Below are 16,494 nucleotides of genomic sequence, written 5' to 3' on the forward strand. Positions count from 1 at the left end.
GCATTTTTTCAGTGGTCCCCCCCTTTAGTCTGTTAGATCCCGTTGGCGGAGCAACCGCTAATTCAAGACTACTTCTCGTTGGCAAGTGGTCGTGCGTTATCCTATTGTGAGAGGGAATACAACAGGAAACAGCCCATCGATAGCGAACGTGAGGGTGGAGGGGGGGCAAACAGAGCCAACTTGGCCGGAAGAATGGTATATAAATGTAAAACAAAATTAGAATTAAGTTTAGTGTAAGGTTAGATTAAATTTATTTTTGAGTGTGTCTGCATCGTAATCCAAGTTAATTTAAATTTGTTTGTTATATTACGATTCACCGGTTCAAAAAGTCTCCCCCACTCTACAGGCCTCTCTAATCTTTTCAAGTAGGAGAACTTGCATAATTGGTGGTTGACTAAATACTTATTTGCCCACCCGTATGTATGTGTGTGTTTCTTTGGTCACCTAAAGAATCTTCATTCAGAGCTTTTTACATGATTAATAAATGTTGTCACTACTGTCTGCTCAGATTTTGCGGATTGAATACCTCACAAAGTGCCTCGACCCAAAAGACCAAACTCTCCCTGGAGCAAGAGAGCAACAGACTACCGCAGAGACAAACTTTGCACCTGACTCAGGTCAACTCCGCACAGCCATCCAACCTTGAAGGAAAGGTAATTTTGCACCATTTTGTTGCAAGACTGAATATACCATATATAATGAGATAGCATTGCATTTCCTTTGTTTTGCAAGAAGATAATGGGTTTTCCAGAGCTGCAGAAAATTGTTAATGGTGGAAATGGTTTTAATCACAGAAAAGAGCAAGTAAGGCAGTCTTTTCCTGTCGGCTTCTGTGCAGCTTGAGTGCCACGCTGACACAGCGTAGGTCAGCATGCTCTCAATGGCAGGCTGGTAGAAGGTCACAAGCAGGTTGGTGTTTAGTTGCTCCTTCCTGAGTATTCTCAGGTAATCTAGCCTCTGCTGCGCCCTCTTGACGACTGCTGTGGTGTTTTCCGCCCAAGTGAGATCGGCAGAGATATGGACTCCACACATTTGCCGTTGATATACAGAGGGGCGGAGCAGTCTTGTTCCGTCGGTAGTCTAGGATGAGTTCCCCGGTTTTGGAGACGGGGTTTACTGCACAGAGCACACGTCTCACATCCACTACCTCCACAGTGAGTGGGGTGAAGTTTCTTCCTGAGCTTGGTGTGGGATGTACTAGAGCAGTGGTTCTTAACCTTGTTGGAGCTACTGAACCCCACCTGTTTCATATGCGCTTTCACCGAACCCCACCAGTTTCATATGCACATTCACCGAACCCCACTAGTTTCATATGCGCATTCACCGAACCCTACTTTAGTCTTATCTTATCTGATTTTCCAATCCCAGCTGTCTCCAGGCCAGAGGCGGGGGACACCATGAATCAGTGGCTAGCCGATCGCAGGGCACAAAGAGATGGACAACCATGCACACTCACAACCATACCTGGGGGCAATTTAGAGTGTCGAATTAGTCTACCATGCATGTTTTTGGAATGTGGGAGGAAAACGGAGTACCCGGAGGAAACTCATGCAGGCCCGGGTAGAACACGGCATAAACTAACGTAAAATAACAAACACATTTTAATGAACTTGGACTACGATGCAGACACACTCAAATATAAGTTTAATCTAACCTTACACTAAACTTAATTCTAATTTTGTTTTAGATTTTGGCTCTATTTGCCCCGCCTCCACCCTGACTTTCAGATGCAACCTATCGAGGGTTGTTTGCTTTTGTCCTCCCTTCAAAATATTCCAAAAATGATGCACGCAAATGTCCTCACAATAGGATAACGCACGACCACTTGCCAACGAGAAGTAGTATATACTCCTCTCGTATTAGCGATCGCTCCGCCATTCGCACTGGCTAAAAATGCAATACTTCGCCCAGTGCTCGTAGAGACATTACACGAGGGAGTTGCGACCAGAGAGACATTACACGAGGGAGTTGCGACCAGAGAGACATTACACGAGGGAGTTGCGACCAGAGAGACACTACACAAGGGAGTTGCGACGAGAGAGACATTACACGGGGGAGTTGCGGGGAGAGAGACAGTGCATGATGTTCTTATGAGCAGCCTCTCGCGTCCGCTGTTTGTTCGTATTTCAAAATGTGTCTCGTATCTCAAGATAAATATTTGCCCGAAATTGTACTCTTATCTCAAATTACTTGTATGTCGGGGCACTCGTATGTCGAGGTATTACTGTATATAAATTCCTCGCAGCACTGATTGGCCAAGCAATGTCACGTAATCATCCGCAGCCAGTGATGGTCAACCGGGGAATGTTATTGTGAATAGACATGATGAGTCGATGTATCTTGACCAGAGGCTCCACCGAACCCCTGAGACTGACTCACCAAACCCCTGGGGTTCGATAGAACCTAGGTTAAGAACCACTGTACTAGAGGTTGAGGTGGTGTGACTGGGTGATGGGTTTGGGACTGAAAGCGGGCAAAAAAGTTGTTTAGGTTCTCTGGCAGTGCCGCATCTGAGTCAGGAGGAGTCGCAGCTCGGGCCCTGTAGTTAGTGAGGGTTCGTATGCTCTGCCACATTGTTCGGGAGTCATCAAGGTGCCCTTCAATCTTCCTCTTGTAGTCTGCTTTGGCAACCTTAATGCCTCTCTTCAGGTTGGCACGAGCTGCGCTGTAGAGTTCCCTGTCGCTGGATCTGAAGGCTGCATCTCGTGCCGGAGGAGTTATTGGACCCGGCTGGTCATCCACTTCTGGTTTGGGTACACTTGGATGGTCTTCTCCACAGTTACCGTAGACATGAAGTACTTGATGTAAGACAGTACTATGTTTGTGAAGGTTCCCAGGTCCTCATGGTTGAAGGTTTCCCACAGTGTCTGTTTGAAGCAGTCTTGGAGTCAGGCCATGTTATAACGGTTCGCGTTTGTGGCTTTGATATTCAGCTAAAGGGAGTGTAAGCTGGGGCCAAGAGCAAAGACGCGTGATCTGACTGTCCCAAGTGTGAGCGTGGTATGGCTCTGTATGCACCTTTGATGTTCGAGTAAACATGATCCAAAGTTTTATCCTCTGTTGTCGTGGCCGGATGATTCACCTAAAGACGTTTCGCCGACGGACGTTTGACAGACGGACAGGTCGCCGAATGGACGTTCCACCGAACGATCATTCAGCCGAACGGAGGTTCGGCCGAACAGAGGTTTCGCCGAAACGGGATTCGCGCGCTCGCCCCGCCCCCGGATCGTGTGTGTACAAGTTTTTCAACCTCGGCCCACGGGCCATATACGGCCCCCGCCACCGGCGTTGTCCAAATCATAGTAAAAATCAATGATTCATTTCCCTTTGCCGCTCATCACTCTCAATTTATTAGTCTACCGTCAATGGCAGCCCGGGAATAAGCACTCTTGGGCGGGCATGTCAGCCCGAGATTAAGCACTCTTGGGCGGGCAGATGTAGCAGAACCGAGCCGTGAAATGACAGCAATCGGGTCAAATCCATCCTAAAACAGCATTTAATGATTAAATACAAATACTGGAGCTCTTTGGACATTAGAACCGAGCCCAGGGAAGTGAATTCCTCGGTAAAATGTCGCGATAAGGCAAAAAACGTCTATATACGTCCATTCGTCAAACAGGTCAAAATACTCTCAAATTCGGTCAAATCCAGCCGAAAACAGCGTTTAATGATTAAATATAAAGACTAGTATTTTTATATACAATACTAGTATTGTATTTTATACTAGTATTTTATTTAAAAGAAGACAAAGGAAATTCACATATTCTTCGTCGTCTTCCTTCTTTTTTTTTGCTTGGTATTCCCATAGGTATCGTGTATACACACTAGATTTCCGATGCGCGTTGTGAGGCAACGGAGCTAGACATCGTCGCTTGTCGGCCATTTTAAGAACAGGGCCATTCGCCAAACGGCTCAAAATGCTCTCAAATTCGGTCAAATCCAGCCGAAAACAGCGTTTAATGATTAAATACAAATACTAGTATTTGTATATACAATACTAGTATTTGTATTTAATCATTAAAACATTTTGAGCCGTTTGGCGAATGGACGTATATAGACGTTTTTTTTGCCTTATCGCGAGATTATCGCGACATTTTACCGAGGAATTCACTTCCCTGGGCTCGGTTCTAATGCCCAAAGAGCTCCAGTATTTGTATTTAATCATTTAATGCTGTTTTAGGATGGATTTGACCCGATTGCTGTCATTTCACGGCTCGATTCTGCTACATCTGCCCGCCCAAGAGTGCTTAATCTCGGGCTGACATGCCATTGACGGTAGACTAATAAATTGAGAGTGATGAGCGGCAAAGGGAAATGAATCATTGATTTTTACTATAATTTGGACAACGCCGGCGGCGGGGGCCGTATATGGCCCGCGGGCCGAGGTTGAAAAACTTGTACACACACGATCCGGGGGCGGGGCGAGCGCGCGAATCCCGTTTCGGTGAAACCTCCGTTCGGCGAAACACCGTTCGGTGGAACGTCCATTCGGCGACCTGTCCGTCCGTCAAACGTCCGTTGGCGAAATGTCTTTAGGCGAATCATCCGAGTACCCTCTGTTGTTGGACATTTCACTTGCTGGTAAAATTTCGGCAGAACAGTTTTGAGATTTGCCTGAATAAAATTTCCTGCAATTTTGTGCGAGGGACTTGGGTAGGCATTCTGTTGATTGTTTATTGTGTCCATTACTAGGGAGAGAGTGATACTTACCTTGGCATCCGGTGGGATGTAGACAGCAGTGATGATAACAACTGCTATCTCTTTTGGCAGAAAGAAGGATCTGCATCTCAGACGTGAATTCTATATCTGGGGAACAGTGTCTAACCAGAACAGTACTATTGTTACACCATCCCTCATTCACATAAATGCAAAGCCCATCACCTCTCTCTTTTCCTCTGCCGCACGTCCTGTCTGATCTAAGTAGCGTGCGGCCTGCTAACTGCACCATAGCATCGGGTATTCGTGCGTGAAGCCATGTCTCTGATTATTAGCATGGAACATTCGCGAATGTAGCGATTAGCAGCGAGCTCTAATTCCAAATCGTTCATTTTGTTTACAATGGAGCTGACGTTGGAGAGGAATATGCTAGGCAGCAGAGGTTTGAGTGGTTGTTTCTTGAGCTTACACCACAGCCCGCTCGACAGCCTCGCTTCTGTTTTCTTTCTCGACACCTTCTCTTTCGCTGACCAGACCCGATAACAAACCTAGGGGCCTCTAGTGTCGCGATCTCCTCCGGTATGCTGTGTTCTCAGTGAAAGTTGCTAGAAACCTGAATTTGCTGCTGGTAACCGATGTTTAATACGTCTAAACGGTTATAGCTGAATTTAAAGTCCGTGTTTGACCAACAACTTGCGACAAGACACGCAAAACACATGAAAAGAGTGCACAAGTAGAGAAAGCTTCTGACCTCGACTCGTGCAGGCGCCACAACCTGGAAAGAAAAAAAATTGGGATGTCGCAGTTCAAACGAGACAATGTTATCCTCATAAAAAAATGCTATGATTCCTTATTAAGTGACTCACAATTTTTAACACATTGAAATTTGGATACTTTCTTTAGCAATCTGTATTTTTGTATTTCCTTTATAGTCCTTACTTCAAGGTGCATCGATATTGACTGGAGAAAGAAAGGTCACCTTTGATCTGACAGATTCAGACCTTAGTAGCACTGTTGACACAGCCAATGAGACAGGTGACAGTCAAGGGTCTTTACCCAATATAATTGAATGAAAAGTATCTTATTTACATGTTTAATTGCTTGTGTTTTCTCTTACCACGCCACTCAATTAGTAGGCAGTGTTATGTTTTTGGCCAAAGTCCAGGAGTTAGCAGTATCCCAACAGCAGATCTCAGGCCAGCTCAACACTGTTTTGGGTGCTCTGGGATCATTAGCACATAAGCAGAGCAACAATTCCCACCCAGCTTTTTCCACAAACTTGCCTCATTCCTCTGCTGCCGCAAGCGCTTCACCAACCCCAGGCCGAGCGCCTTTAGGCCAACCTGATCCACCTGCGACTGACCGCCTCGGAACCTCTTACCCAGACAACTCGGTCGCTAGTGGACTGAATATTTCTGAAGATGTCACACAACGCAGATGGCGAGAGATCTTTCCAGGTACATAGCCATTCTACATCACTTGTTTGAGCTGGTGATCCTTCTTGAGACTGCCACATGTTGTTTGTTCTTTAGAAGCAGCAGCACTCAACACTACCTCCCCAAGGACATACACATCACATGCATCCTATACTCCAGCTAGGTAAGTGATCCATTCATTTAAATTATAATATTTTCTGGAGTTTGCTTCTTCCAGATATCATCAGAAAATTGTGTCCATCCATAGCCTGCATGTTCAAAAGTCCGTAAAATTGGATGGCCGAAGACTGCAGAAACTGATTGATAGCAACAAGAAGTGGCTGGAGATGCGAAAGAAAGACCCCAGCATGTATCTTTTTTTTCGCAGATTCGTGCACACGCAGTGAACACCTCCTAATTGACTCTATACACTTTGTTTACATCATGGTAGGTAGGACTTGTCTCAACACAGTATTTTACATGTTGTTCGATTGGTTGGCACGTTTGGAGCAAGATTTGATGAAGCAGGTGGTTCAATCTACCTGTGTCGTCAACTGTTTGGGCCTTTCCGTATTCTATATAAAAACGACCACAAAAATACCTGCGGACAATCAAGAACATTTTAAAAATAAAAATTTCAAGAAACTGAAACGGGTGTTCTGTCAGATTAATATACCCTTTTGAGTGATTAAATGTAGCTGAAAGCAACATAATACTTGCTAAATAATAGATGTAATTGTGGATCAACCACATGTGCCGTGCACACATTTCATAATGTTGAATGTCCGTCACTGTTTCTTTATTAAACCGCACATACTTTATCAGTATTGACGTTGTATCCGTTTTCAATTTTTAATCGATCCATTTCTGTACCGGTTATCCTCATAGGGGTCGTTGGGGTACTGGACCCTATTCCAGCCAGCTATGGTCACGAGGCAGGGAACACCCTGAATTGGTGGCCAGCCAATCACAGGGCACAAGGAGACGGATAAGCATTCATGCATACAATCGGATCTAGGGGCAATTTAGTGTTAAACCAACATAGCAAGCATTTGGGATGTGGGTGGAAACTGGAGAAAACCCATGCAAACTCCAAAGGTTTGGACCAGGGATCGAACCGTGAGGCAGACGCGCTAATCACTCGTACACAGCCGCTAATTAGAAATGAATGTGATATAATGTGTTGAAAACGTGGGCACAGGCTTAGTTATAGCCAGAAACTTTTTTTGTCTACATTTTTGGCGGGATTTTTTTTTAACCTAGCTGGTTCAAAAGTCACAATTTGCCGCCACAAATTTTTACATGCGTTTCGACCCACCCATAACACTAAACCCACCGTCAGTGGCTGTTGCTGGTTAGTCAGTTGTTTGTTGATTTAACAAAGACTAACTAATACCACAATGCTTTGAATATGCACATTCCCTGTTGGGCACAAACTAAGTAAGTAAATGTTTCTTCTAGTAAATTGGATAACTGAGTACAATTTCTGATATTCACATTATTACGCCTAAATGGCAACAGAGAATCATGACAATTGTTGGGAAGGTGCAAGTTTTCAATATGGCTAAGAAAGGGAACACTTATGCTGCCAACTGTACAAAAAGTCCATACACCGCTGATGTAAGTTATCAACACAAGCCTTTAGTGCCCAATTGTAGTATGTGTCCTTAATTGATTGCCTCAGACCTTTGTTCACTCGCTTTCAGGCATCTTCCTCCCAAAGCAACCTCGTCCAGCTTGGCCTCGATGACAAGGACCGAATCAGAGTCTACCATTACTGATGTTCCAAGGCTCTGAGGATTTGGGAGAACAAATGACAGCATACACTAATGCTTCTTAGATATTACAGTAGAAAATCAGTTGTGCAAATTATTTGTTTATACTGTGACTTTTAATCGTGGTGCTATATGAAGGGCTCACATCCTTCATCAAGGTCTATCTTTGAAACCTAATTTTTGTGTGTGGCATGTAGGATTCAGTTTTGAGTTTATCCAGGAGAGGACCTAGCTAAAGTTGTGACTGTTCGTTTTTCAACCTGAGTCATTATTTGATTTGGTTTGTATTTGATGCAAAAACCTGTGCTGGACATGGGCTTTAAGGAATAATTTCCAGTTTCCTTCTCTTTATTCAAACAAAAATCGTAATGGAATAATGACCTAATAGCAACGTGTTTTTGCTGGCTCTACACAAGAGCTCGCATTGTATTACCTTAGCGATGCTGTAGCTTGTTTTCTGTGTTGTCTTCTGAATATTTTGATAGCTCTTTCTGTGCCAATGGTTTCTGTAAAACTAAATATTTTTTCACCCAAAATCAGAAGTCTGTCTATTTGTCTTTTTCTATTGTACCGCTGTATGTTTAGAAAATAAGCCGTTGTTTAAGAACAAAATTGAGTATATTTTGCTTTTTTTACAGGAAGACTTCAAAATTTAAAACGGTGCACTGAAAAAAAAATCAGTTGAGTAAAATCATAAAATGCTATTGGCGAAAGTCCATTATTGGACTACTACATTGAAAAATTTGCTTTTGTCTCATATTTTTGTAAATTGCCTTGCATTTTTATGCAACCCATTTCTTGCGCTATAACGTTTTAGATTACGAAAAATAGGATACAGTGTATTACTTTGAATGTATATGATGGAGCAGCATGCTCTGAATACTTAACACCTCAATATTATCTGCACCCCTTATCGCTCTCTTTTACAATGTACATCATCCAACTGAAGCAGCCCTGCGACCGAGGGGTAAGCGCGTCGGCCTTACAGTTCTGGGGTTGAGGGTTAGATCCCGGATCGGTCAGCACTGTGTGCAGTTTACATGTTCTCCCTGGGCTTCTGTGTTTTTCCCTGGGTTTTCTGATTTCTTCCCACATCCCAAAAAACATGGTAGGCTAGTTGAGCACTCTAAATTGCCCCTAGATATGAGTGTGAGCGTGAATGGTTGTCTCTCACCTTGTTCCCTGCAATTGGCTGGCCACCAATTTAGTGTCCTCCATCTGGTGCCCAAAGTTAGCTGGAATAGGCTTCAGCACCCCCTGCAACCCTTGTGAGTTTATGTGGTTCAGAAAATAAATGAATCCACCTGAGTTAAGACTTCTGAGGAAATTGGCTCATTATATTGCTGCCTTTTCCTACTTCAGTTAGTAGATCGGGGAACGCAAGGGAAGCTCTCTTGGTCGAATGGCTTTCTTTATCTTCAAGCCCCTGGTCCGGTCTTGGCAGGCGGTGATGGTTAAGTGGCAAAGTAAACAACAACCACGATGTTTTACCTTGCTACATGGCTGTATTTGGCCGTGAAACACCTTTTTCATCAAATATTTCTTTTAGGTAAAATTTTTCAAAAACAAAGATCACTTCCTTCAGCCTTCATGTTCTCCACATTTTGGTGTGCACTTGTTTTGTCGCCGGCGGCTTAAGTGGTTATTGCGTCGGCCTCACAGCTCTGGGGTCCTGGGTTCAAATCCAGGTCGGTCCACCTGTGTGGAGTTTGCATGTTCTCCCAGGGCCTGCATGGGTTTCCTCCGGGTACTCCGGTTTCCTCCCACATTCCAAAAACATGCATGGTAGGCTGATTGGACACTCTAAATTGCCCCGAGGTATGATTGCGAGTCTGAATGGTTGTCCGTCTCCTTGTGCTCTGCGATCGGCTGGCCACCTTAAGCCCAAAGTCAGCTGGGATAGGCTTTAGCACCCCCCACAACGCTTGTGAGGAAGCGGTTGAGAGAATGAATGAATGACTTGCCGCATTTATTCTAGGGCACTCATTTATTTATTACCAGCATTTAGTGAGGAAAGAAAAATTGTAATATCAAACTCAAGGATTCTACCCACAACAATACAATTTTCTCTATTAAAATAGTTTTTGGGTAGTCACAAGGCAATTTATATATAAAATGTATATATTAAGTGATTACACCCTTTTTTCCTGAAAAAAAATATTATGCCTTTTCATGGGACAACACCAAAGAAATGACACTAATGTAGCCACTGTAGAGCTTGGATGATTACAAATTTATTGTATTTTCAAAATAACAGCAATGAATGTGTGAAATGCTGCCAACAAGAGCGAGTACACACCACACGTGAAGATCTCAAAATTAGCCCGAAATTGGCACTAATTAGTCATTTCACCTCCCTGTGTAATCTGACTAGTTAGTGTAACAATGTGACAGACGATTAGGAGCAGATCTATTAAATTGGGAAATGAATTTAATGCTTTTATTGACATTATACGTATGTATAATGTGATTTAAAGCCTCATCACGAAGTGCACAATAACAACAACAAACAAACAGACAAAATAGTCTATAAATAATAACAATAACCAATAAACAAATAATAAACAAGTAGTCAACAACATAAATAAGTAGGGAAGTTCACAAATAACAACAAAACAATCAGATAAATAATCAATAGATAATAATAATAGTAAATCATCAATAAATAAGTAGGAAATAAATAAGTAGTGGTCAACAGTAGTCAATTACAACAAACAAACAATCAGATAAATAATCAATAGCTAAGTAGTAGTCAACATAGATAAGTAGTCAACTTGAATAAGTAGGTACAGTGACTTAAGTGGTTAGCAGTACGTCTTGATTAGATCCTCCTAGCTGCAGAACTCGGGTTGATTATGGTGACGGCACTTGGGAAGAAACTGTCCTTGAGTCTGTTTGTCTTGGCTGTTACGGTCCTGTAGCGCCTGCCAGAGGGTAACAGGTTGAAAAGGTGGGAGCCGGGATGTGTATTATCTTTTATGGTGCTCTTTGCCCTTCCTAGGCACCGGAATTCGTAGATGGTGGACAAAATTTCGAGATACGAGAAAGCCAGGTGGCCAAGACATGAGAGGCTGTTTATCATTGTAGCGTCTTTTTTGCTGCATCTCTTTCGTGTATAACATATCTACGGGCACTGGGGGGAGCGTTGTATTTTTTTCAGTGTTTTTTTCCGTCACTCAGCGCTAATGCCGGAGCGATTGCTAATACGAGGAGTATATATTACTTCTCATTGGCTGCTCATAAGAACATCAGAGGCACTGGCTCTCTCCCTGCAACTCCCTCGTGTAATGTCTCTGGTCGCAACGCCCTCGTGTAATGTCTCTGGTCGCAACGCCCTCGTGTAATGTCTCTGGTCGCAACTCCCTCGTGTAATGTCTCTGGTCGCAACTCCCTAGTGTAATGTCTCTGGTCGCAACTCCCTCTTTGTAATGTCTGCATTTTTTCAGTTTCCCCCCCCCCCCCCCTTAGCCTGTTGGCTCCCGTTGGCGGAGCGACCGCTAATTCAAGACTACTTCTCGTTGGCAAGTGGTCGTGCTTTGTCCTATTGTTAGGACATTTGTGTGCATCATTTTTGGAATATTTTGAAGGGAATAAATACAACAGCAAACAGCCAGATAGTGAAAGTGAGGGTGGAAGGGAGGCAAACAGCCAACCCGGCCAGGAGAAGGTATAAAAATGTAAAACAAAATTAGAATTAAGTTTAGGGTTAGATTAAATTTATTTTTGAGTGTGTCTGCATCGTAATCCAAGTTCATTTAAATTTGTTTATGTTATATTACGATTCACCGGTGCGAAAAGTCCCTCCTGGCTACCCTTTCCTCTTGTTGACCAGCTGTGTGTGATTGACAATTAGTCTATTTTGTCTATTTAAGCCCGTTGTGTTTGTCACTTCAATGTCGGATCGCCTGCTGTGTTTACACGTTTCCAGGTTAGATGTTCCAAGTTCCTTTTTGCCCTATGTCGTTCCACGTCAGGTTTGATTTTATTTGATTTCTAAGTCGTTAAGTTTCGTGAAACCCCTCCTGCCTAAATAATTAAAGTTTTGTTTGAGCACTCCATCCTTGTCCATTGCCTTCTTCCCTGCATTTGGGGCCACTCTATGTTTCCACGCACGGCGTCGCCAAAGACGTAACATGACAGGTCTAGCAAATTCCAAAATACACATGCTTTGTGATTTGCAATTAACTAAATCAATATATGGAATTTTCAACACCAAACAGCACCAGAGAAGTTTACGTGCCTACAGGGTCAAGTAAGGACCTAAGATCAAATTTCTGAATGCGCCCTCTGCAAAAAATGATGGAAATGTAGCCTGAATCACATTTTTGCTTATTTTGCCACGGCCTTTAATACTTCTCATGTTTGTTCTATCGCCTACTCACTTTTCTTCTCATTTTATTCATCTTCCCTAAATGCCTCAGTGAGATGTGATTCAGAAGGAATGTATTTCCTCACGAAGAATAATGTTAGTTTTCTATTTTTTCTAAATTAATAGGCTTTCATAGTATCCTCCTACACGGCATTTTTTTGTCAGCAGTTGTGTGTAAGATACCACTCATTGGTATGAAACGGCTTATAGAACATCCTCCTCTCGTGTCCTAGTTAAAACCATTGATGAAGAATAGCCCTAAGTAAAGCTTATAACAAATCCTCATTTACTGTGCAAGGACTCAAAAAGAAAGCTTTCATTTTTTCTAGTATCAATTTGTCAATTGGGAGAGAAATGTTTAAGAAACTTTAGTATTTTTTACTTATTGTTTGCCTAATTCATTTTGTCATCATTGATGTATCCTACCGGCTTTTTGAAATGTTTTACTTACTGTTATTTGAAGGTAATTTGTTTATTGTGTCCAATTGTTATTGTTTTACTTGCCAAGTAGTGGGCCCGAGAGGTTTGAGCAAATATAAGTAGGTCATACATGAACTTACCTATTCTGTTGTTTTGATCAAAACATTTTACTGAAGACTGCTTTGACCAGGTGACAATTGACGTGTTGCCAATGAAAAGTTGTTAATTATGACATTGATAGTTACATTAATCGAAACAAAGACGCTTTACCCGGTGTTCTACATTTTCTTCCTATCCTTTAAGGCAGGGGTCTCGAACTCAATTTACCTGGGGGCCGCTAGAGGCCGAGTCTGGGTGAGACTGGGCCGCATCAGGATTTCCACAAGAAAAGCACTGATAAAACTTTCCAACGTTATCAAATATCTTTATTTTTTAACAAAAAATAATGAATTAAATAAATTAACTTAAAGATGAATAAAAAATAAATCAATCAGTAATATAAAACCAAATAATACTAATGAGCATACAGTAGATATACACTGGCTGGCTAAGTAGAGAAAATGAATTATTTTTATTCCGTTTCAAATGTCTGTATTAACAGCTCTTTAACCTTTAACTTTCTGAACTTGAATGGAACATTGAACATGAAATATTCTGAACACGGCTTCTTTTGCCTACTCCTTGCTGCTAGAGACCTGGCAGCGCTTCTTCTCACATAGTCACATTTGGCTTGAGGGAGGAAGCAGTGGAGACCCTCAGTAGAGCTTGAAGATGCTCATCAGTAAGTCTGGACCTGTACTTGGACTTATTGAAGTTCAAGGTGGAGAAGAGCTTCTCACACAAGTATGTGGTCCCAAAAAGGCACATGGTCCGCTTGAACCTTCGGGAAAGTTCAGGGAAGCTGGGGGTCAACTCTCTCAAAAATTGCCCAAGCTTGTCTGCTTCTCCACTCACCTCCCTGAACTTGGCTTTGAGTGCAGAGTTGCACTGCAGGTCAATGAGCTCCATTTGAAGCTCAGGAGGGGCATCTTGCACATCAAAGGAGAAGGGGTCCGCAAAAATTTGAAATGTGGCTTTGTGTGTCTTGAAGTCTGCAAATCTGTGATCAAATTCCTCCTGTAGCTTCGAAATGGCCTCAACATACTTCTCACCACTGAATGGTGTGCCTGCATCCACGAGAGCCTTGCATGCTGGGAAATGGCAAAGGTTTGTCTGAGAGAGCTGGGCTTTCCATAACACAAGTTTAGTGCAGAATGCTCTCACGTTGTCATAGGCAGCACTGACAAGTTGCCCCTGGCCTTGTAGCTTCTTGTTCAGTACATTAAGCTCATGTGTGATATCAACAAGAAAAGCCAAGTCCATGAGCCATTTGGGATCACTTAGCACAGGATCAATCAACTCACAAACGGCGTAGCTAGCTTTGACTGCTGCATTACTGTCTTTGGTAGCCTTCTTGAAGAGATCCTGTTGCCTCAGAAGACGTGTTTTAAGACTGGCAACCTGGTTGGCTCTCTCATCTCCCTGGTATTTTTCGTACTCCTCAGCATGTCTCATAGTACAATTACGTTTCAAATTGTATTCCTTGTGCACCGCAACTTTTTCAGTGTAAATGAGACACGTCGGGGTGCCCCTGTGTTCAACAAAGAAATATTGCACTCCCCACTTTTCTTGAAACTGTCTGTGCTCATCACCGACCTTTCTCTTCACGGCAGGCTTTGAAAGAGACATCTCTGGGGCTCTGTAATATGTTTTTCCACTTGGAATGAGTCTCGGGTTGATCTTTCACATTCAGTCGCGCGGGTTTGTGGCGCATGTGCACTTTCGCTCTCCGTTTCAATCGCGGAGATGGCTACAGACACTGACACAGGCTGGATCACGGATCATAGCGCCTCATTCAGTTCTATGCTGAGAGCAGCGGAGGAGTGTGCGCGCCGAGCGGAGTGATCGGCCTCACGGCTTCTCCTCCGCCCAGCTGATTGGAGGAATGAATGAGTGAGTGAGCGAGGCACTGGACAGCCCGGCCGATGTCCCGCCCTCCAGAGCCGTATACCTCACCGTGATTGGTTCATTCAGCTCCGAACCAAAGTTCCCTCTAATTTTTTGTTGGTCTGAGCAGAAAGACAACCTCCCTGAGCGCACTGAGTACCAGTGTGAGCGACATCATCGGTACTCGGATGATTCGCTTAAAGACGTTTCGCCGACGGACGTTTGACAGACGGGCAGGTCGCCGAATGGACATTCCACCGAACGTTCATTCGGCCGAACGGAGGTTTCGCCGAAACGGGATTCGAACGCTCGCCCCGCCGGATCGTGTGTGTACAAGTTTTTCAACCTCGGCCCGCGGGCCATATACGGCCCGTTAGGATTTTTAATCCGGCCCGCCGCCGGTGTTTTCCAAATTATAGTAAAAATCAATGTTCGTCTACCATCAATGGCAGTCCGGGAATAAGCACTCTTGGGCAGGCAGATGTAGCAGAACCGAGCCGTAAAATGACAGCAATCGGGTCAAATCCATCCTAAAACAGCATTTAATGAGTAAATACAAATACTGGATGATATCGCGATGGAGGCAAAAAAACGTCTATAGACGTCCATTCGCCAAACGGCTCAAAATGCTCTCAAATTCGGTCAAATCCAGCTGAAAACAGCGTTTAATGATTAAATACAAATACTAGTATTTGTATTTAATCATTAAACTAACAAATACTAGTACGACCTGTCCGTCTGTCAAACGTCCGTCGGCGAAACGTCTTTAGGCGAATCATCCGGTCACGACATCATCATTGCTCGCTATCGGCACACCAGTATCACACCTGCCACAAGCAGGTGCATGTCAATGTTCCCTCTAATTTTTCATGTAAAACATGCTGTAAAACAAGAAAAACATGAGTGGACAGAGCTACTGCCACTGGCTGCCACTTAAACGGCGCCATCATGGGGAAAGGGGTAAAAAAAAAAAAAAAAAAAAAAAAAAAAAAATCGATATTTCATATTAAGACGGGGGCCGCAAATTATCGTCCCGCGGGCCGCAGTTGGCCCGCGGGCCGCAAGTTTGAGACCCCTGCTTTAAGGTGTCCTACGAATGCCCAGTGCGCATGCATGCACATACTGGTTAAAGTGGTGAATAGTAACTCTTTTAGTTTTTAATGAGTCTTATTTTACATTTTCATTGCCTCCAAATACTTTTGACTACTGTGTTTCTGTCATTGCTGTTAGACGTTGTGTGTTTTCTTGTGTTAGCTTAAAGGAGAGTGTTTATCTGTTGACCGCAATAGTCACATCATCTACTATTTATACCACAATCGTTTCTTATTACTCATTTAAATATTCTCTTTCTTTGTACATTCTTCGTTTATGAAACAAACTGAAAGTGCACTGTACTACCTTGGCTGTCAAATTCATCACTGGTAGTATGTTTTTCACAGTTAGAACATTTTGGTAGAACACCAGCATTGTGGGACGCAGCATTGCCAAAAATGCAGCACAAAAAAAATCCAGTTTTACTATTTTCAGATTATAAAATATTAGTTGTCAATTTTGACGCTTACTTGTACAGTTTAGTGGTCTACATTTAGGATATTTACCATTCAGGAGGGGCTCAAAATCCGATGTTAATAGAGCCCAAGATGCTTCCATTAGACAGGGAGGACATGCCAACTTTTTCCAACTGAGGACGATGGTCTATGATTTGGAGGTGCTGATCCTCATCCCGACCGCTTCACACTCGGTTGCAAATTGTTCCAGTTGTCCAGTTGGACATCACTGCCTGATGAAGCCAACATAACCACATCATCCACAAAACGCAGAGATGCAATACTGAGGCCACCAAACTGGACCCCCTCAACGCCTTGGCTGCATC

General features: G+C 43.3%; 1 protein-coding gene across 4 annotated transcripts in view; it reads left to right on the forward strand.

The window, feature by feature from the left end:
- Positions 1-11,902, forward strand: part of cep164 (centrosomal protein 164) — a 61,361-nt gene extending 49,459 nt beyond the window's left edge. For 2 of the 4 annotated variants that reach the window (XM_077612026.1, XM_077612030.1), the window contains 6 exons: positions 509-653; positions 5,589-5,691; positions 5,790-6,113; positions 6,189-6,255; positions 6,310-6,441; positions 7,756-11,902. In XM_077612026.1, the coding sequence (XP_077468152.1) occupies positions 509-653; positions 5,589-5,691; positions 5,790-6,113; positions 6,189-6,255; positions 6,310-6,441; positions 7,756-7,852 (868 nt within the window). In that variant the 3' untranslated portion in view covers positions 7,853-11,902. The remainder of the gene's footprint in view (positions 1-508; positions 654-5,588; positions 5,692-5,789; positions 6,114-6,188; positions 6,256-6,309; positions 6,442-7,755) is intronic. The other 2 variants (XM_077612028.1, XM_077612027.1) reach the window with 2 other exon arrangements.
- The last annotated feature ends 4,592 nt before the right edge of the window (positions 11,903-16,494 follow it).

This window comes from Stigmatopora argus, chromosome 10 (genome assembly GCF_051989625.1).
Source record: "Stigmatopora argus isolate UIUO_Sarg chromosome 10, RoL_Sarg_1.0, whole genome shotgun sequence".
Lineage (NCBI taxonomy): Eukaryota > Metazoa > Chordata > Actinopteri > Syngnathiformes > Syngnathidae > Stigmatopora > Stigmatopora argus.